Raw genomic sequence first — 23,510 nt, 5'->3', positions numbered from 1 at the left:
TCGAGGCGAGGCGGCGCTGGTCGGGTGCGGGGTGGCTCTAATGAGCTATGACCTTTAAACTTTAGAGATAGTAACAAAGAATGTAAAACGCCCAATCGCTAATAAATTATAATAGCAGAGAAAAGCAATACCTAGAATCTCAAGTGAAAAATATCGGATATATTATATTTGTATAGATAACGTCTTGAGAAGTCTAGTTTTCTATACAAAAATATATGGTGTAAGTATTGACGACACTCTACAAGACTATAGTTAATCGAGCTTAGGCAGAGCAATTTTGCAAATTATAAGCTGTGGAAAAAAAGAGTTCTATGAAAGTTAGAGGAATGACAATAGGATTTCTCTGTCAGTTACGAGAATTAAAAAATGTCATATGTAAATTTTAGTCGTTTGTATCCAGGTTGTGTTGTGATTAGAGAAATATTATGTTTGAAAATTGAAACAGCTTTTCGTTAGGCAATAAAAGAAATAGAGCTGCGATATTACTAGAATAAGAATAACAGTTTCTGTTTAAAAAGGTGCATCAATTTGTTTTCCACAAATCTGGATGAAGATATTATGATTGCGGCATCTGAACCGTTGGTAAATATTTTTTTTTAAACGATCACTTCTTAAATTTTTAAATTACTAAAAATATAAAATAATAAATTATGTAAAAATGTTCGAAATTGCCGGTTAACCGAGCACTAACGTTGATTTGGTCAAAACTAAATACAGATTTAAATGTAGTTAACAAAAACAAAATGTTATTTTTTCGGTAAATAGGAGTTTGTGCCGCACGGACGTACAGTACTTGCAAACCATCCTGGGAAAATATACAATAATGGGCACAATGTATCTGCCTCTGAAAACTCCCTATTGTATAAGCTAACCAACTTTGGAATAAAGGATGACAGTATCTTGGAAACCAAAGATGAAGACAATGAATGGTGGACTATCAGAAAAGTATATTATAAGGCTACTGGTAAGAGAAGACATAAAGAAATATGATTGTTAATTTTGTATGACCAAACCAGTGGTTGTAAGAAAACACTTATATTATGTGATTTATTAAAATTTACCATCTGTGTACCTACTTTGCAAGCACCTATGCAACAAATTATGTATAGTTTGTATAGTGAATTAATAATTAAAATAATTGTCCGAGAGGTCTTTTGTGATATTATTAGGGTACAGGATCACATCATTTGAGACCCTTAGTTCCTAAAGTGAATGTATTGTTATCCAAATGCTTGCTGTTTAGTAAGCTTCTACTTTGTTTTCAAATTATTATTTCAGAAGTTGATGAGGATGAATCAAAGTCTTCAAAGGATAGCAAGTTGGAGAATGAGTCATTTCGTCCACCAAGTCGCCTAAAACATGACTTTAACATATCAATTAAGTCAGAACTTATGAGTGGATTAAAAAAAGATGATCTTTCTGGAACATCTAAGGGTGGCAGTGCTAATAGCTCTAGCAACATGTGTAAAAAGTTCAATTTGAATTGTGCACAGAATAAACAAAATAAAGGCTTGAACCCAAAAACTGACTCTTATTATGAAGAAGAACTTTATGTCAAAGGATGTACAGCAATATGGTCTAAAGGTATATTCTTAATCTTTGTTTTTGTTGATATTGAAAATCATTAAATAGATTTTAATTTTAATACTGAAACTACTAGAATTGGTTATCTGTTAGTTTTTTTTTTTTATAATAATGATAACCTCAGGCTGTGTGTGAAGAAGTTCCATTTAAATAGTTATCTCATCCATTTTCTGTGTTTTATTTATGTTTTTATTACAAATCCTTTAGTTATTAACCATCAAACAATTTTTCTCCTAAGTGTTCTATATTCAGTTGCAATTAATATTGTTTTAGGTTTAATTTCCTCACCTGGTTCAAAAGTTACAGCACCCGAGCAACGTGAAACAATAGCTTGTTACACAATAGAAAACCCTATTAAACATGCAGCCTTTGCTGATTTCCACGTAGATATTAAAAATACAATGCTCATAGATGCTCTCAACTCACAAATTGGCGACTCAAAAAAAAACATAAAAATTGAGGATAGCACAGAACACCTACAGTCGGAAACCATGCCTTCAATACTTCTAATAGATAACAAATGTTTGAGGGTTTTTGCAGTCGATGGGAGAGAATATGTTACCAGTCTTCCATTTCAAGTTAAAAAAGTTTGGCCAATGAAATATGGAGTCCTTTTAGAAAAAGATGCAACACCACTACTACACAATTCTATTTTTCCAATATCCCTCTTTAAGCACAATGAGTCTCATTACAGTACTTTTTCCAAGTCTAAAATATCCCTGCAGCATTTGAGTGCTAAATTGAGAGCCGAATCGATATCTGGTTATGACCAAGAGTGTCCATTGCCCACGTGCTTTTCATTGAGTCATCCATTAGACGAAGTGACACCCATATTAATGAAGTCACCCTCGCAAGGCTTGCAGTACTACAACGATGGGGATTTACAAATTATCTTTGTTGCATCAAATCCTAGCATAATACTCATATATGATTGGAAACTAGGAACTCATTCTCTGTGGAAGATCCGAAAAGCAATTCGAGATGAATGTTTATCTATGTGTTCAAATATGAATTCCACCACATTCAATCAGTCGTGTGACTTTCGAAGTCCTACACATAGTATGAAGAGTTGGGGAAGTCCCTTACACTCAAAGAAACAAGCGACACCCGTATCGAGACAGAATAGTTCTATGGCTAATATATTTCACCAGCAGGGAATGTCACCTCACGCTTCGATCGGTCAAGCTAGCTCTCCTTCCATGGCCAATACTATGATTCAGAATCCGCCTTCGCTGCCTCTATATCCAGATGTCTGCATCGAGCACATCTACACAGAAAACCAATCTTTACGACGAGATCCTATAGAACAACCGAACGATCTCAAAGCATTTCTACATACAGATCTAGTAGGCCACGAGTACTTATGTTATATGGTGAAAGTGGACGGCCTCAGTAAACTACAGATTATGAGATTAAAAAGGTCTCACACACACGGACAGACAAGTAAAACAAATATAATAGTTGGGTGGATGTCATCTGTGGTAGCCAAGGATGCAGTGGTGCTGGACCATCTGAAGATGATAGCATTGGTCGATGAAACTGGGAATATTGTGTTGCAATCTGGCAATGATTTGGTTGGAAAGGTTAGTGGAATTGTATTCTTTGATATTAATTATATTCTTTTCTGGATATATCCATTTGGCCTTTGTCTAACAAATTTTAATATACAGTCAAACCTGGATGAGCGAGAGTTCATGGGAGCACAATCTCATACTCTCTTAAAGAGTATTCTCACTAAACCGAGTTTTCCGCTAATGCCGGTACATGGGTAGCGTTTCTCTCTTATACAGGTACGAATGTAGTAAATATGTTATATGATAAAATTATGTGCACAACATATATTATGTACATATATATTTAATTTAGAACTTATTAACACTTAAAAAATCCGTCAATTTCGTTTGAGTTTCTGTTTTTGTATTTTGAATGTTTTTCTCTAACTCATAAATTTTGTCGAATATTGCTTGATCAATAACCGCCGCGTATTCAAAGTACAAGCTCGACTGTCGCTTATAGAGGTAAACATAAGTAGCAGTCTCACTTACGGAGGTCCAAGAGGGAAAAACGACTCTCTCTTACAGAGGTTTCTGTTTCTCGCTAATAGAGGTTTTGGAAGCTTAAAATGACGGGTCCCGGCTATTACTCTCACTTATAGAGTTTCTCACTAATCCAGTTCTCACTTACCCAGGTTTGACTGTATTACCATATTATTCTAGAACAGTACACTAAGAGTTGTTACATTTTTTATAAATTTGAAGGGCATTTTTGATAGGGGTAAGTGAAGAGAATCAAAATTATGTTTATTTCCAGGTCCACGTTGGTGGTGTACTGGCTCGTCTGATAGACTCCCCTTACACCAAGAGGTCCACCTTCCAGTCTCCGTTTCCTCGTCGCAGCAGCCTTTTACCGACGCGTTGCGATACAACCTTCGATGACTCTGCGCTGCATCTGCTGTCTCCCGTACCTCATTCTTCTGTTTCTAGATTAGAGCATAATAAGGAAACTTTAGGTGAGTTTCATTTTTGTAACGAATAATGTGCGTAATACGTAAAAAGTTATATTTAAATGAATTACTCAGGTAAGCAAAAGAATGTAGGGTATGAAGTCTATAGTTGTTTTTATATGTATAGCAACAACTTTTTTGTTGAATAAGCGAAACCTAATTTTACGGTTCCTGGGTCATAGTAGTAAGTAGTGACTACTTAATAGACAATAATAGAGGATTTTGGTTTTACTCTATATTAACCACTCGCGTACAACAATAGAATATAAGCGAAATATTGAAATGTTAATTGCTATCAGTCGAACAGAGTGCCTACTATCTGGCTCTACTCTCGGGGTGTAACTCCGACGATTCAGGAAATCACCACGCTCATAAAACTACTAGCTGACCGGGCAAACGTCGTTTTGCCATGTATATCATGTATAATAAAAAAATAGGGGTTGATCGTAGAGGGGTGAAAGTTAGGGGTTGTACCTATGTATTTTTTAATGCTGTATCATAAAAAAATAAAAACAGAAAAATATATCTAAAAATAAAAACAAAAAATTTGGGGTGGACTACCCTTAACATTTAGGGGGATGAAAAATAGTTGTTGTCCGATTCTCAGACATACCCAATAAGCATACAAAATTTCATGAGAATCGGTCGAGCCGTTTCGGAGGAGTATGGCAACGAAAACTGTGACACGAGAATTTTATATATTAGAAGAAAGCCGGAATGAGCAAAATGCAGCCTAGGCTCGTACACTAAAAGGACCATTTCAATGTTTCAAGAGCAAATTTTCTAGGAAGGACTTGACTGACTGCGTAAAGATTTCCAGTAGGAAAAACCCTAAAAACCTACTCGAATAATATTAAACAAATAATTGTCCATTTGCTTAGGTATTCGCGGCGTTTGTGACGCAGCGGGCGACCGTCTGAGCGTGCGCTTTGAATCCGGTCAGTTGTACCGAATAGCTTTGCCCCCGCATTCGCAGGCGCCGCTGCTGCAGCGGACCTGCACAGCACTGGCTTCTGCTCTTCCCAAGGATATTACTATGCAGGTAAACTACATTATTTGTGTTTGTGTCTTCGTGGCATACGTCTTACGACGGTGACATTGAAATATAGCCATCCAAATATGTAATGTAATAATTTGCAAATTTATCGAACAAGTTTAAAAATTCAGAGCCGCGACGTAATATCAAATGACGTTTAACGGAGTTGATCCTGAGTTCGACTCCCGGTGAAATTGTGGTGGGTAGGCCCAAAAGAATGATCATTATCATTTAAAATAATTTTATTAGGATATTTTTACACAATATGGGTGATTCTCTTATAAGAGGTAACTATGGTGGCAATCTATTTAAAAGTGTTTTTTTAATCTATACGTTGCTATTTTGTGCAATGAATCACATCACTTTAATGTCCTTTATTAAATAACATTATAATTAAATGTCTCATTAAAGCATATTTTTGTAAAACTCGTTATATAGTCTAAAAAAGTCTCTACCCTGGCCTGTCCCCTTACCGGTTTTAGCTTAACTAGCATACAATACATACAATATATGTATTATTTGCTAAACCAAACTATGTTTACCACAAACTTAATTAAATATACTTAAATATTATTAAAGAAAAATTGAAAAATATTTGCTTATTTTCAATAATTTTTTAAACTTAATTGTTGTCCCGCTTTTTTTGTGTATCTACCCTGGCAATATTCGCACCCCTGCTACAGTATAAAATATAAGATGGCCACATTCCCGAACTCGCTCATTGACATTTAACAACGTGAAGTTAGCAATACTAAGCACAGAAGCGGTTAGATCGACGCCATTTGCCAGTTGTTGTGACGTGAACGTGCGATGCAATGGTTTCGCAAGGTCATTGTGTCTCTCCACTGGTAAGTAATAAAAATTATAATTATCATTTTATTTATTTGCAATTCCTGACCTAATTTAGTAATACTGTAATAATCAAAGCTTGCTTTATTATAAGTTGAAAACTTTCTTGGATAAACCAAAATAATGTATTATGTTATGAAAACGTCTTTCCCCTGGCGTCTTTCCCCTGGTAAGATTACTATAGTAATTGTGCCACCTATTTATTGTCTGTGTGTTACACACGCCAATATGGATCTGATTCTTACGGCACTATTCCTAGCCAAAGTTACATCAATTTTAAACCATCAAAATCTTTTTCGTATAATTTATAAAAATAAAGGACTTCAATACAAAGAATTTGATATTAGTAATCCAATTTTTTGCAGAAAGTGGCAATCCAAGACTACCAATATAACTGATCCTAAAACGAATAAGACCAGAAAGGTGACTAAATATTTGAAAAAGGTTATTCAGATATATCTACGTGATTTGATTATGCAGTTAGAAGACAACTTGGAGTATTTTCTGCACCATGAACTGAATATAGTCCATCAACATTCTGCTTTTAAAATTAATAAGACAAATTTGACAGTAAGAAAAACTGTGATTCACGTGGACCTTAGTGACTATAAACAAAATACGCAGAAGAAACTCAAGCATTCCATTTTGGAGGTGCACGTCAACAGATGTCTGCACACAGTTGTAACTTACACGATAGAAGAGGCATCAGGTGAAGTAAAGACAACATGCTATTGTTCGATGTCACAATATTTGTTACATTCGCCTCCAGCTATATGGACATACTTACAGCCAATTTTGAACAGCTTGCCACCAGAAGTAGAGATCCTTATTTTTTGGAGCGATGGACCCGTAACACAATATCGCAACAAATACATGTTTTATTTTCTTGTCACTGATTTAATAAAATTTTACCCAGCTCTTAGAGACTTTACCTGGAATTACCATGAAGCTGGACACGGTAAGGGTGTTCCAGATGGTGTCGGTGCTGTTTGCAAAAGATCAGCCGACCTATTAGTAGCTAGTGGCAAAGATAATAATAAAGATATAGCCTGTCTGAGGGATTTGTCAGATGCTATTCAGAAAAAATGTCCTAGCATTTATGTTTTCGTTATAAATGACAAAGATATTTCAGACAAAGACGCTTTGCTTGCTAGTGGTAAAACACACATTAAGACTTTTGCTGGTACTTTGCGCGTCCATTAGGTGTCATGGAACATTGAAGATGCGACAACATTGAAAATGAAGTCTTTAAGCTGCTTTTGCAGAGAAGATATACATTGCGATCATTTTAAGCTTGGTACCATGACATAGTCGTCTAATAAAAAATCTCGTCTCCGAGTCGAGGATGTTTACGGCCCCGATTCAGAGTCCGAAAACGAGACTCCATTTGACATTGAACAAATAATAACTTCATAAGATCACAAGCACCAAATAAAGAATATTCAACAACCGTCGACATCCAAAGAAACGCCTAAAAACGGCGCATTTAGTCTGATTTATAATAAATATGATAAAAAATGTTGCCTGATTATAAATTTCAAGAACAATCTTTGATAAAAGTTGATTATTTCAATTGTATTCTTTGTTTTATTGCTTCTAATTATCTCCCCTGGTCAAATACGTATCTACCCTGATCTTCATGTCTCTACCCTGTCTGATGTATTTACCCTGGCCCTCTAAAAAGTGACAAAATATGTTTTAAGTAACTTGCCCTTACGTGAGTAGTTACATAAACGGGCCAAAAGTCATAATATATATGTATAATGGATAAACTCCAACTTTTCTCCTTGGCCGTCTCCTCCATAGACGAAAAACCTCTTATATAAGAACTACCCATATATATTTGTTTTAGGTTTTAATAAAATGGTATGGCGTTCGGAACGCTCCAGGCACACAAGATTTAACACCCGAACAGGAATGGGACATGTTCTCGAACTTAATCCTATCGCTGATCGGTTACGACATCGATAAACACAAGAGCTTAGACGAAGACCCGGAAATAATGCCCAAAAAGCAAAGAACCTCAAACGACGGATCCCAAGATGACTGGGATTACGTCATCCATTCACAATTCCATAAAAACATGAACAATACTCTCACAAATGTTCTAAACCTCAAAGCCTTAGAGGTGGATTCCAAGAAGAAAGTCGAAGAAGAAAAGTCAATTCAGTTCAACTCGAACGCTCTTCTCTTTCCGTACACCGTACATCTCTTCTACACGTTCCACCTTCTGTACGAAGACTTGAAACTGAATACGCTGTTAGAGAACGATTTGAGGGTAGTCTCAAAATTCCTATACCAAATAGCTAAAGATATATGTCTGGATAAGTACGTGGATCACTATTGGTTGGACTTCCCGACGCATTTTGCGTATGCGGGAGAGAGTCAGCCTCAAATTCAGCAAGATGTCCGCAAGAAGTTGGTTCAGCCGAATTACTTCAGCGTCGATCCGCCGAACATATTCGCCTACTTGAACTCGGTGTTGAAGGACGTGGACGAAGGTTGTTTCCCGTATATATCGCAAGTTAATGACACTTCTAAGGACATCATTGAGGTGAGACCACTAACTGAAAATCTTTGCTTGTTGAAGTTATACTTCTTTTGGCGCGTTAGGGAAAAATTTTGAGAGTAAATATTTCGTCACTAAAAACCGACACCCTGGATGTCTGTTCAAAGTCAGTAAAACTGTTTTATCGTCAAGTTGCGATATGTTTGTCATGGCGTAGTGTTTTTCAGAGTTGTGTTTATTTAACCAAAATAATGATTTCTTTACGAGAAAACTCGTTCCAATTTGGTAATAGCCTAGTGTTTATTGTAAAATATGATTAGTAAATATTATATATCGTTTCGATTGGAAATGACCATTAACATGGACAAGAAAAATGCAATTCAAAGAGGGAAACGTCTCTCTAAAGTGCTTGAAGAAAATTATTACGCCAAAGAAGTATAACTTCTAACGCTAACATAAAGCTTAGGTTTCCTAGAAAAGCGGTGCCGTTATCTAACGGCCGTAATGTAACGTTGGGTGACGTCACCCATACGTTGTCTATAAATAACATCGGAGTAGGTTTTCTAGAGAACGTGGAGTGTCACCGTAACGTCAAATAGCGGTGCTGTCATTTGCATGACGGCCGTCATAGCGGTGATAAACATTAGTTCAACGTTTTTCGCGTGTAGCGGTGCCCATATTTAATTAATACAGTGAGTGGACGTGACTTGTACGGCCATTAGTTCGCTTTTCTAAGAAACCTAAGCTTTAGTACACACACGTTTTTTGTCTATTTTTGAAGTGAAACTTCTTTATCGACGTTGGAAAAAAATTTACGTACGCGTACGCGTCACATTTTTCCGTTACGCGCCATCTTTGTTTTCTTGTCCTGCGATTTCGGATCCAGTTTATTTAATACACTGTCAACATTATCTTAACATTAGCGACCATCAAACTTTCATAAATCATATACTCAATTACTCAATCTTCTTGAATCATTCTAAATATTGGTAAAAACCTTTTGTATTTATCGCAAACAGACAGATAGGTAGAATCGGCAGAGGATTTGTTTATATGATATCACGAGAAAGTATTTAATTTTTTTGGGTTAATATTTAACCTTTGAGTTATGTCATGACACTAAAAAATAACGTGGCTTTCTATTGGCAACAGGTTTTCAAAATCGTTTCAGGAGAGCCAGTGACTGTGGCCTCTTTTTGATAGATCTTTCAATGAACCCCCAGATCTTGTCATCGGCGGGTTGCGGTCGTGGGGCAGGCGTTCGCGCCTTGTGCGTGGCGGGGGGCGAAGCCCCAGGGCTCACTACCAGCACACCCAGGGCCGGCTTCACGTCGACGCACAGTTCGCCTCACGCCGCTGCCGTAATGCTCGCGTGTGAGAGAGGTGAAATTACTTTTATTTACTATATTTTCTTTTATTTTTTTTAATGTTTTTAGGTCCTAATTAATAGGCTTAAAAGGCGACAAATCATAAGTCTTGATAGACACGGTTGAAAGAGAGGAGCAGTCTCGATGGAGATTTTGCTCTGAACGCCTAACAGCTCTCAACACATAGTCATCGCTCATAGTCTAGCTGATTGATTGCAAGATAAAGACTTCCTTAAAACGGAAGAGATACGTATATACTTTAATTTGCTGGGACTATATTCCATGTGATGCCGAACCTGCTGTTGCAGGCCACATAACTGTTTCATTTTTATTTCTTATGAAGTTGCTGAATTATCCGTTCGCTGAAATATCCAGTTACATTCGATGTTCAGGGCGTGTTTGCCAGCAGTATGTGCAGCGATGTTTGTTTTTATTTATTTAATGTTTTAAAAGCCATTATGCTCTCTTGATTATTTCCAGACGCAAACACTTCATATTCAAATTCTATTCTCTCTCCGCTTCGAGAGTGAACCTTCTTTAAATGTTTATCTCTTAATAATGCCCATTTTAAGTTTAAAAGAGAAGAAGCTTATCATTTTAAAAAGTTCAGTGCCCTTCACTGAGCTCGAAACACGTAGACTTTGTTCATGATATAATTGATGTTGCCTTATATTAATTTGTTACTCATAATGTGTAAAAATATTTTCAGGTTTCACTCCCCGAGAGCTAGACAAGCTGCCTCCGGCGTTATCCCTGATCCTGATCACCATATTCAACCGCTGCAAAGCGGAACCTCCGACCGACTGGCCTCCCGCCGCCTACCGCCTGGCCATGAGGGAAGACCTGGCGATCCAGGCGGGAATAAAGGAAAAGATCAGCTCCACGGATGATTACTTGGAAAGTAAGTATTGTAACTTATATGAGGTAGACAGATATATTTTTGAGTCTAGTATGACTGTCTTTACACAAAATGTGCCAAGTTTGCTTTGAAATCTCGTGAATTTATTTTAATATTATTTTATAATACAGATTAATTAACGTATGTAAACGGACATTTTGTAATAATTAAAAAAAACATATGTACTTAAAATGTTTACTTATTGTAAAATTAAACCAAGGAAATGGAGAATTGACTTCTCAATTTATTGAGAATTTTGAGAAATTATTCGATAATATCGTTTAAAAACTAAAAATTTATGGGGTAAATAAATTAACCACCATTTTTCAAGTGAATTAATTGTATTTAATGTTTTGTTACATTTCACTTATAATATAACGAAGTAGACATATGTGCATCAAATACAAAGCCACAAAGCGCACTGACTACGTACCACCGGTTACCTGCGTACACGCACACATTCGCGCGAATACCCCAATACCAGTTTTCTGTAGTTCTGTGCGAGTGACGATGGTATGATATCGATGTAAAGTGTCGATGAAAATACAATACATGTATATGCTACAAATTTATTCAACCTCCTTCGCCAACTTTCCAATTCCGTCGTCAGAGGTACAATGGGTGTTCCATTATGGTTGTCATATGATGAATAAAGTTAATACCCATTATGAGTGCAAAATTTCTGGCGCAGCTAACAAAAAGTATAACCACAACGTGAACTGAACCGTCATCATCGGTCCATTCCTTTAAAATTTTCAGCCTTAGCCCTGGAAGTGCTGGAGAAAGACACGGCATTCACACAAAAGGACACTTACCTGGATGACGTCAGCTCCAAATCGGATGAAGACATCACTGGAATGGAGCATTTGAATACGGAACTGCTGAAGATGCTCTACCCTGACGATCGTAGGTGAGGCATCCTGGTATTCAGTCATTATTTTTTAAATCTTTTTTAAATTAATTTATTTCTTTCGGTAATAAAAGACCAATCGAAACATACAAGAAATATTATTAAATACTTTCCAAAACGCGTTTTGGAGAGGTTTTTTAAAATAATATCGAAGAAAAGAAAAAGCAGATCGGTACAACATTGTTGTGTTGTAGTGTTGCATTGATTTTTAATTATAGGCAAGTAGGTGATTAGTCTTTGGCGCTCATAGAATGATCTATTCGTTTGCTACAACGGGTTCGAACGCACGACCTCCGGGTATTCACGCACATAGCAAACGTTGATTTGGCTCTAAAAAAATTAACCTCTTGAGAAAGTCAATACATACAAATTTTTTTATTACAATAGCTATAAAGTATTTTAGGTAATTTGATAAATTTGTAGGATGACAGAAGTATATAACCTCTTACAATCGTCGAAACCGGTGACAATCAACCTTACTCAGAGGCCTGAAGTGTCGGATCACGATTTCATTGAGGAGCAGGAAAAATACCTGTATGCCATCGGCACCAGGACTATGGCCTTGCCCATTGGGAGGTTAGTCATCAGTCATTTCAAAGTTACACGTGCTGCCCTTGCAATATATAGCTTAGGAAACGGTCGTACAAATACTCTGATTTTTAATTCCGTAGAATTCTGACAGCTATCATTTTTTGACACGTCAGAGATGGCAAACCATTTTGGCCGGGCACATTTTTCAATTTCAATACGAGTGAACATCGGAGTGCATAGAGATACATTTTACTTGTTAGTGAATGTATCAATTTTATTAAGTGTGTTCCTTTTCATCACAAATAGTTAACAACAAGAAAAAAGAACATTTTTTTTTAAGATTTACTAAACCTGCAATTAGTAGGCAGTGATGCCAGCTAAAAAATAAAATAAAGTAATTAAAGTTAATTCTATATAAATTGTTCGTGATATTGAAATATTTGTTATTTTGTATTAGGTCACTTGAGTAAGTAAATATTTAGATTTACCTTTTTATAGGTAAAACATAAAAAATACGTAGCATTTCATGCTCTCTCAATCGGTCTCAATCGCTCTCTCCCTTTTTTCAACAGTAACGCTGCACATCTTCGTGACGTTCCGTACAAATTTTACCCTCATGCGCCTAAACAAGTTTCACTTTTAAAAAAATCCATAACATTTTTACAAAAGCATATCTGTTGATAATCATCTCCAGGGGTATGGTCACTCTGCGAACTTTGGCATGTCCTCCCACGGACTCTTTGACGTTACCGAAACTGTGCGTCTCCGGTCGTGGCCCTCCGCCGCGCTGCAACACGGTAAACCTAAGCGCCAACGACACATCCCCGCACTGTCTGCTGTGGCCGACCTTTCACAACGGCGTGGCTGCGGGCCTAGCGCTCGTCCCCATGACGGGATCCAGCATCGATGCCAATTGGGTCATTTATAATAAACAACGCGTGAGTGCTTTCTTTATATTAATGTGGTGATAAATTATTATGTTCACTTATGGAATAAAGACTTTTTTAAATAATTTATTTTTTGCCAGTTTTTTAGGCACGAGAGGAACTAGCAAGAAACTTTTCGTCACTCTTTTAAATGCTAAGTTCTTTTGGTTTATAGTTTTTATGATTGTATGAGATAAATAATGTGCTCCAGGGAACGCAAGACATGTCGATCGAGCACGCGGGTTTCCTCCTGGCCTTGGGCCTGAACGGCCACCTGAAGGATATGCCGTACATGACCATGTACGAGTACCTCATCAAGTGCCACGAGATGATCAGCATCGGATTGCTTTTGGGGCTCGCCGCTACGTTTAGAGGTGAGGCTCGAGGTTTCACTATTTCTATAGGCCTCGCATTTGCAATATAATAAAAGTCAGAAGTGACGTCCTCTGTTTACTATATATATTTTACAATAATTGTTTTCTTCTGGAAACGGCAAATCAAAATATTTATAAATAGATCTGTGTGTAATGAACAACGTCTTGGGGTCTCTTTTCGACAGTCTCCTTGCCTCAAAGCGCAAAATGCTACCGCATTTGATCCAGGATCTATGAAGATTTAAAAAAAAAACGTTTTTATTGTTAATTTATCATTATTAAATATTTTTGTTTCTATGTTAGTACATATTAGATATTTTCGTGTTTCTTCTAATACTAATTAACAAATAAATAAATTTTTTAAATCAGGTACAATGGACGTGCAAGCAACGAAAATGCTGAGTATCCACGTGGAGGCACTACTTCCCCCGAGTAGCGTGGAACTGGATATTCAACACGGCATCTTAGTAGCTGCACTACTCGGAGTCGGGTTGCTGTACCAACGGACGGCGCATGCGCATTACGCACAGGTGTTGTTACGAGAGATAGGTAAGTTTCACAATCTAAAGTTTAGGCAGAATACAAAATACCATCCGTATTACCTCGACGTCCGTCGTTCGACAACTGAGCGTTTTTTCCAGCACCACCACTATGTGGAACCAGCTGCCCACTGAAGTATTTCCGAACCAATTCGACTTAGGGCCCTTCAAAAAAAGAGTGTTCCAATTCATAAAAGGCCGGCAACGCACTCACGACTCTGGCATTGGGAGTGTCCATGAGCGTCTGTATCACTTAAGTAATAGTTAGCCTCCTGTCCGTTTGCTGTTTCCCATGCCCCATTAAAAAAATTGTATATAGATTTTGTATAAGATCAGATTTGAGAGAGCAATAAAGTAATCTCTCAGAAAACTGTTCAATCTGACTAACTTTATTATTTATTGCTCCTAGGTTTGATTCCCAGTGAAGCAATAATAATAAAACATTTTGTTAATTTTACTTTTAGTTTAGCAAACACTTACTTATACTTAAGGAACCCATTTCAGGCAAACCGCCAGGTCCCGAAATGGAGAACTGCGTGGAACGCGAAGGCTACGCTTTGGCTGCCGGACTGGCCTTGGGCTGCGTCTGCTTGAGAGCCGGAGACAGTCCGCAATTGGGAGACCTGGCTCCGGCGCTCAGGACCTATATGCTGGGAGGGGACCGGCGAGGGTTTAATGGTAATCTTTGATAGGAACAGTTTGTAATTCACTTTTAGAAACATTATTGGCCCAATTCCTGAAGTCATGTGTTGCATAATAGTTATTGTTGCTTTCAAAACTTCGGTGAATTAAGTAAGTAATCTAAAAGATAAAGTTTTATTTAAACATAAAACTCGTGTTAACCATAGATTACCTTTTTTTTTTAATATTATGGCTTACCTTGAGTTCAAAATATTATTCGGAATTTCGGGGTTTAATTTCTTTTATTGGTGGTGAGGCAGAGCAACCAAATCCCTAGATCGAAAGAATTAGAAATAAATCGTAATCTAAATATAAGCCTCTATGGCGTCATGTGAGATGAAAACTCTCAATCTAGACTGGCTATTTCCCCGTACTAGACTTTCTAAAGTTAGTAATTCTTTTTTAAAAGGGATACTTTTCTTTAATAAAATCCCAGAGGCTCTTTTATCTCTGCCATTTAATAAATCTAAGAAATGTATTAAAGAGAAGATGTGTAAAAAGGCTTACTATAAAGTTAACGATTATCTAGTTGATAAAAGAGCCTGGGACTAGTGCTAGACTATGTGTTTTAAAATAAGTGTTGTTTGATGATTTGCTATTTTTAAAGAGTACCGAGAGTTTTTTACGCCGGCTTTTTCTCTCTGCCCACACCCTCTGTCTTCTTTGCCGATGGGTAGAGATGCTTACAGATTCAAATTTAATGACTTGTAAAAGTGAAATAAGTGATACCTGAATCTTATATTCCATAATAAACATATTTTTACTTATAATTGAAGCGAGAGTGAACTGTATGCGTGAAGTATTGGTTGATACACGGTAGAAGGGAGATCTTACTGCTATGGAATAATATTGAAAGAATAAGAGTAAGAGAGGTAGGATTTCACACACCTCATGTTGCGCTGCTGGCTTAAAGAGATGATGTGCTGCAGGTGTCCCTTTCTCCATGGATTGATCCAATGCGATGTGGTTTTTTTATTATGTAAAATACAGCGTAGGTTTGGGGTCATTCCTGTCTGCACTGTATCACTCTCTGCCATGCATCACCTGCTGCTTCCTTAAGTTGTCTATCGACATTCTAAATTCTATTTTTCTTTTTCATTTATTGTGCCTTGAACAACAGTTTAGTACTTTCTTGCTCCACTTTTCTGTTCCTCTTGCCTGGTGCCCATTTCCACTTAAGTTTATTTATTTTTACTGTAACATCTGCTTTTATCACCACCACCACTTTATTTTTCTTATTTTTGTATTCTTTATTTTGTTACCTCACTTATGAATTGGAGAAAAAATATAAATTTTTTTAAGTAAATCATAATGCTTGGTTGGTTGGTTGATATATTCCAGTGATCATAATAATATAATTTCAGGATCCCAAAAAGAGAAATACAAGCAAGGCTCGTTCGCCATTCGCGAAGGGTCGACGGTGAACCTGGACGTGACCTCCCCGGGAGCCACTCTGGCGCTGGGCCTCATCTACATGCAGACGAACAACGCCGCCGTGGCCGAGTGGTTGGAGCCCCCCACGACCGCCTACATGCTGGATTTCGTCAGACCGGACCTGCTCATGTTGAGGATTATCGCCAGAGGTAACTTTTCAATTGTATTTTTCAAGTTAAACTTCTTTAGGCGCATGAGGGTAACATTTTTAGCGTCACGAAGATGTGCAGCGTTTTGGTCGAAGAAAAGGGAGAACGATTGAGACTGATTGAGAGAGAGTGAGAAGGGTGAATTACCTTATAGAAATTATATTTTCAAAATAGAAATTTTGAAAGAGAATTTATGAAATATTAGTAGTATTTAAAGAAAACGCTTTTTACCGGATTAAAGTTATATATTATTATAAATTTACAACTATTTGACATAATTTTAAATTTATCCGACGTTTCGCGTGCTTTACAGCGTGCGTGGTCACGGTGACTGAAGACAAAAGATGTTGAATGTCAAAAGGTATCACAGCTGCAGAGAAAGTTGCATTATCTGTATTTGTTTCCCCGGAGTTGGTATCGACTAAAAGATGGAGGGTTAGTTAGTCGAAACGTCGGATAAATTTAAAATTATGTCAAATAGTTGTAAATTTATAATAATACATAACTTTAATCCGGTAAAAAGCGTTTTCTTTAAATGTGTAAAGGTTATGTTAATCAAAGACAATACTATATTAGTAGTATTTTATATTTTATGCAAAATAATTTATAGAAATATGACGAATTGTAAATTAAAATGCCATGTTTTTAATATTGAAGAAATAAATTTAAAAAAAAAAACTTTCCGCTCATCCGCTTAACCATAACAAATTATGTATATACTTCAGGTCTGGTGCTGTGGGACAGTATCAGCCCCATGGAGGATTGGGTGGAAGATCAGGTCCCCGACACCATCAGGCCGTACTGCTTCGTCAAACCCACTGAGGCAAACGTTGACTACGAGGCTATGAAGTGAGTGGCTTCAGTTGACCGTTTAATCTTAGAAAAAGCTTTAGAACATTTCGTTAATTTCATAAAATATTGTGGCGTAAGTTCGGTGGCGGTTGTTGGACTTCAATTTAAAACATGAGCTTTTAACATAAAATTAGGGGTAGTGGGGTTGCTACGCTAACAAAAAACTAACTTGTCTTATTTAAGAGTAACTTATGGTACCTACAAAGAATATTAGTGTAGTCGATTTGCTAATAAATTACTATTTTCGCTATGTAAATTAGATTTAAGATACTACTGTTAAATAAGAGTAGCAAGTAGAAGTTTAAAGGTCAGTGCTTTTATTATTATTATTATACAATCATAGGCCGGCGACGCATCCATTCAAGTATGAGTTTTCGTGGGCCGCGACAGTTTGTTTTTATAACCGACCCGTGAATTCGTCTACCTCCCCATGTTACAAGATAAAATCTTCCAGCCAAGCCTACTGCAACATAGTAGCGGGAGCGTGCTTCGCCCTCGGGCTGCGCTTCGCGGGCTCCGGGAACGAAATCGCCAAAGAAACGGTCCTGTACTACGCCAACCGCCTGGCCTCGCCCCCCAGACGTCTGCCGGAGCTGGCCGGAGCCGCCACCTTGGAGACCTGCAGCTGCGTCTGTCTGCTCGCCGCCGGCTGCGTGAGCCTTTTTCTTCTTTACAACTAAAATATACATTAACTAATGCTAAAATTGAAAATTGCGCTAACTTTATATAGTTTTGAGTCATCTAATAAAAAAAATATATATAAAGAATAATATTGCAGATAATGGCCGGTCGCGGAGACCTCGAAGTGATGCGTCTGTGTCGAAGACTGCGCGCGCGCACCGCGGCCTCTCGGGGACCGGCGCCCTCTCGTCCCAAAGCCCACGCCCCACTCACGCACGGCGCTCAGGTAAAACAGAGTTTAATGCTTAAATAACACTTAACTAAATTTTAACAGAACTTGTTAAGAGTGGCAGAGTTGACTCTCTCACTTGCTGCTGATGCTACTCCGGAATCCGCTTAAATTCTAGATGGCCGTGCACATGACCCTGGGGCTGCTATTCCTCGGCGGTGGCAGAGCGACCCTCGCCAGTACGCCCGAAGCGGTGGCCGCTTTGTTGATCGCTTTCTTCCCCAAGTTTCCTACTCACACTGAAGATAATAGGTAATTTCTGTACAATTCAAGTTTCTCCATTTATTCTGCGAAAGCTGCAAATCGGCTGAACAGATGAATGATGTTGTCGAAGTCAATTTAAACATACCCGTATGATTACCAGCGAACTTACTCTGTAACTGAATAAAAATTATAATATTTAATTTTTTATATCAAAAACAACATTTTTAATATTGATTATTCAGTTCTTGCTGAAATTTACTTATTATTTTATTCAAATTTATTCATTAAGTAACAATATGTACACTTATGAACGTCAAAAAAGAAATATACATTAAATGCTTCTAATTTTACATTTACTGCCAGTTCTCAAATCAAGAGCATAGAACGGAAGAGAACAATTGGCAATAAACTCTCCGCTAATCTTTTTAATTACCAAGTTTTTTTGTTTTACACAACGGTAGTAAGGAGCTGCAACCATTACACCATGTTCCACATGACATGTTAAGTAATAAATAATAATAAAATATATTAAAAACAAAGATTTGTCCTCTATCAGCAGGAGGCATGGTGAAATAGGACCACGCACTTACATTCTCGAAATAACTAACCTCACCGCGTACACGAATTCAAGTCCGATCAGTCACCATAACCCGTATTATATAACTCTACGCTTGTGAACGTCTAGATTTAAAAAAAGGACGGTCTTAATTAATAATTGTTATAGGCACGAGATGGCGCTTAAAAATCTTATTGAATTTTTGTTCTATGCTGTAATGTAAAAAAGCATTATTTAACGAAATAATAAAATTGTTTCAGATATCACCTGCAAGCCTTCAGACATCTGTACGTCCTGGCCGTAGAGAACAGACTGGTGCTGCCCCGAGACATAGATTCCGGGAATCTTTGCTATGCGTTCATTCAGGTAATTCCTTCGATTCCGGAGACACGATGGATTCGGTAGATGTAGATGTAGAGCGTAGATTCATTTCATAGTAGATTTGATTTTATGTTATTTCAATTAAAAACAATACCAATTTATTGATCCTTCACTGTAATTTCAATGGCTAGCTCTAATTAAATCACAATACAATATAAATTTCTCGATACAAAAAAAACACCTCTAACTTTTGCGTAATTTCGGTTTTATTCAATCATGGTAAAATTTTCCAAGAGCCAAAAATTCACAGAAACTCAGCATATTAGTTTGGCCGAAAGCTGTTACTAGTTAAATAGAAAGTATTTGGCGTTTACTTCATTATCATTTATTTAAATTAGGCCTATTAAAAAGGGACTTTTGAAAGTCAAAATTGCAAGTTAAAAATATTAAAAAAAAAAGATTAGTTGTCTCTTCGAAAAGGTGGTTTCATATCGAAAAGAATGTGCAGGAAACTCCATACTTACTCTTTTAAAAAGGTATTTACAATATTATTGTATACATTGATTTATAAACACCTTTTTTGGATTTTATTTTACACAGTATACGCTAATCGTGTATTTCCTTTTTTCAGGTCATTGACGTGGATAATTGCCTGAGAGAATACAAAGCCCCCTGCATCATACCGGAATTGAACCAGCTGAAGGTGGTGAAGATCGATGACACCAGATATTGGCCAATTCTCTTCGAGAGAGACCGGAATTGGGACCAACTCAAGTGAGAATTTATTTTATTAGCGCCCTCTACGTTAAAAACTAAACTTAATCATTTTACCGATTTAACTGATCTTGAAAAAGAGAGGATTTTGATCATTAACGTTTACACCTGTTGCAAATTTTAATTTTGTTTCTATGGCTAAACAATAATTCTTTTTTCTCTTTGGACATTTATTTGAAAGTGAACGCTTCGTGATTCCAGAACATTCCTCGAATACACATGGTGTGTAGATATAAAGCAGCGAGCCGGCTGCTTGCCCTACAGCAAGGACCCGGAAGGCTTCACCACCATGTTGGGGCACACCCTCACGCTGGACCAGACCAACATCTGGTCGGCGAAGCCGGACAACATCGACCTCTTCAGCAGCGACCGACAAGTGCGGGGCTTCATCCGCCATTACCTGGCTCAGGACGACGCCGAAGTCGGCGCGAACATTTGCGGAGACTGCCTCGTCTTGAAGAAGAAGAGAGGCGGCAAAGAGATGAACAGGACCTGCGTGTGCCGAAAGTACAGCAAGGAGGAGCAGGAGTTCATCCAGAGCCTGAACGTGGTCACCTACGAGTGTGTGGTCAAGGACGTGCTGCGGGCTCTGCCCATTTGGACGAGTTTTTTGAAGGTAATACTGCTTTTGTTTATTTACTCTGGCTGCGAATACAAGAGAAACAATTACGTAGTGCAAGGGGCGGCCTTAAAACTATTAAGCTATCTCTTCCCTGTTAAAGAAATTATTATATTCAAAAAGCTTTAATTTTGTTAAAAACTTATTTTAAACTTATTTACAGTACTACTACAGCAGTAGTTTATGTAAATATCGGTGTTTTTTATCCAAAGAGTTTATTATATGAGATTTTATATTTTCAAGCATTACGGAACGAGTTTTGAGAGTAAAATTCTTTTATAAAACGTTACGATGCGGGGCGGGGATTGAATTACGCGTTATTCTTAATATTATTCGACTTTCCAGTACTTTACACCACATAATGGGTAACTTTTAGGTATAAAGAGTCACTGGGTGGTCAAGAAAAGTTTTACTAATGGTTACGGCGCGGGAGGTCAATAATCTCCAAAAAAATTTCCAAAAGACCCATTTCGCTTGAGCACTAAATAACTTTTTTTTTTATATTGACAACACTGTTACGTCATTATAGTTCGAAACCGCACTGACTAGTGTTCGGTTAACCGAAGACGAAATATTTCCGCAGATAATAAAACTGATGCGCACGGAGCCCAGCTCCTACCACATGTGGCAGATTAAGCTGCTGCTGGCGCAAGTGGAATCCCTCTCCCGGAGGAGCTCGGATGAGATGGACGTCGACGACAACGAAAACGAGCCGCTGATATCGACCGAGTTCACGCTGGCCGTGAAGCAGAAGATCGCGCTGGTGTTCGACAAGTGGGAGCTGAAGATCGTGCCCTTCCTGAGGAAGTATTTGGGTGGGGTTTTTAGTGTTATTATTATTTTGTATTATACTCTGATTTTTAATTCAATAGAAATCTGACAGCTATTTTTGACATGTCAGAGATGGCAAACCTTTCTGTTCGGCACATTTTTTTAAATTAGTAGGCGGTGATGCCAGCTAAAGAATAAAATAAAGTAATTAAACTTAATTCCATATATTGTCCGTGATATTGAAATATTTGTTATTTTGTATTTAGTAAGTAAATATTTAGATTTACCTTTTTGTAGATAAAACAAAAAATATGTAGCATTTTTTTATTACCCTCAAATAAGTCAAATTTGTCCCTTTTTTGGTGGAGAATTTTTTTTGTAGCAACACTTATGAAATGTCAGAATTCTACGGAATTAAAAATCAGAGTATAGAACATCCAATTTTTATGTTTTCGAAGATTTTCAATGTTTTTTTGGATGAAGACCGATACAAGAAATCAAGATCCATGAAAATTGGTCTAGCCATTCCCAAGATATAAGTATTTGAATTTACCCGACTGTTTTATCTATTAAAGTACACTACATAATATATAATGCATCTCAGTATCAGTATTTGTTACAATCTGTCTATTATATAATATACATATAACAATTACGGTGAACATAAATTTTACAAAAAAAAATATTACCCTTCTAATTTTAGTTTTTACTAGTAATTTTTTGGTTAACATTCCGCATTATTCCAGGTACGCGCTAAACAGTTTTTTTTAAATCCTACAATTTTTGTCATAATATAATATGTGTGTATTTTCAAGCCTCATATTTCTGTTTTTGTTTTCTTTATATTTTTTCCTAAAATGCAAGACTTAGTTTCCTCTCGAAGTTTTCGAAAATCCATAGAATCGTTGTCGCGTAAATCGGTTAATTCCTTACTTAGGTCCTTAAAATATTCCAGGAATGCCAAGCAGTCGCTCGATAAACAGCTGTCACGATGACATCAAGCGGATCCTGGCGTCGTTCCTAGTCTACCACGAGTTGCGGCGCAATCTTCTGGGCGAGAGTGGGTTCGACACCTCGGAACTGGGACTGGTTATGTGCGAGAAGGCTTCTCTCAGTGGTGTTGCGGCGTGCAAGGTAAGAGAAAAAAAAGTGCGTGCGTACAAAGTACACATGACAGAAGTGACAATTCTTTGGCAAACAAATTTTTATAGTTTTCTTCATATTTACACAAATCTAAAACTTACATTTCCGAGAATTAGAGGAAGGTACAAAGGAAGATATGTTAGGAATTTAATGAATTTTATTGTCATTAAAATATTAAGTGTCGAAAATTAATACAAATTATAATTTTTTTTTAATTTATTTATTCGTTAATAAAACCACGTGGCATTTAAATTTAAAATTCGTCATTTAAGATTTCAATAAATTGCATAAAATATAAAATACTAATAAATTGTCTTTACGATATTTAAATTTAAAAAACATAATTTCTATAAGGTCTCGCCTTTCTCACTCTCTCTCAATCTAACCTCCTCTGAGGTTTAGCGGCTCGTTTTGCTGGGAGTCAAACCTGGACTTCCGGTTTATACGCTATCGTCGTTAATTAATAAGCAATTCTTGCCTTTGTCTCTGAAAATCAAAAATATGTCTGCCAATAGGTTACGATTTGTTCGGTTTATCGGTAAAGAAATATTTAAATGTTTAATAGGTCTCTTAAGTTGAGAGGCGTTTATAGGTAATTCAATATTTTAACATTTTAGGTGCTGGAACTAGTCCGGTGATTGAGGTCCCTGGCCGGTGGCTACGTCACGCGGTCACGCTGTCGGGAGGATTGCGTCCACGACTGGTGTTAAATATATTTATCTATTGAGGGTGTCTAATACCCAGTGAAGTGTGGTGCGGGTGACGGATACCCGTCGCGGGTGAACTATACCGTTGTTATATGGTGTAAATATGTCAATGTGTAGAATAATTCGTAGACAAACTCCAATATTGTTGTACAATTTAGTCTTAAAACAATTATTAAATAAGTGATTTCGCCGTGTTGGAGATCGGTACTAGTAATAATTGTAACTTTTTCCTAGATTATATTGTAAATATATGATTGTGTTCTTGCAAGAATTTATTTTCCTACCCTTCGAAACTATTTGTGCAAAGCAAACAATGGCAGATCTACTTCAGACCAAATCAGTCTATATTTTTTTTTGTTATTG

General features: G+C 37.1%; 1 protein-coding gene across 1 annotated transcript; it reads left to right on the top strand.

Annotated features, from left to right (window-relative positions):
• The first annotated feature begins 356 nt into the window (after positions 1 to 356).
• Positions 357 to 23,415, top strand: LOC125051604 (anaphase-promoting complex subunit 1). The gene is made up of 26 exons (XM_047652042.1): positions 357 to 582; positions 766 to 964; positions 1,279 to 1,584; positions 1,858 to 3,167; positions 3,895 to 4,093; positions 4,969 to 5,129; positions 7,825 to 8,526; positions 9,705 to 9,864; positions 10,558 to 10,749; positions 11,506 to 11,656; positions 12,080 to 12,232; positions 12,882 to 13,125; positions 13,325 to 13,487; positions 13,857 to 14,036; positions 14,531 to 14,704; positions 16,072 to 16,290; positions 17,016 to 17,139; positions 17,597 to 17,795; positions 17,921 to 18,049; positions 18,171 to 18,304; positions 19,073 to 19,178; positions 19,765 to 19,907; positions 20,109 to 20,523; positions 21,110 to 21,341; positions 22,253 to 22,431; positions 23,058 to 23,415. Exons 1-26 carry the CDS (start codon positions 559 to 561, stop codon positions 23,076 to 23,078), a joined length of 6,219 nt encoding a protein of 2,072 aa, XP_047507998.1. The 5' UTR covers positions 357 to 558; the 3' UTR covers positions 23,079 to 23,415.
• The last annotated feature ends 95 nt before the right edge of the window (positions 23,416 to 23,510 follow it).

Source organism: Pieris napi, chromosome 8 (genome assembly GCF_905475465.1).
Source record: "Pieris napi chromosome 8, ilPieNapi1.2, whole genome shotgun sequence".
NCBI classification, from domain to species: Eukaryota; Metazoa; Arthropoda; class Insecta; order Lepidoptera; family Pieridae; genus Pieris; species Pieris napi.
Note: the sequence above shows the minus strand (reverse complement) of the source record. Positions and strands in the feature narration are given on the sequence as shown.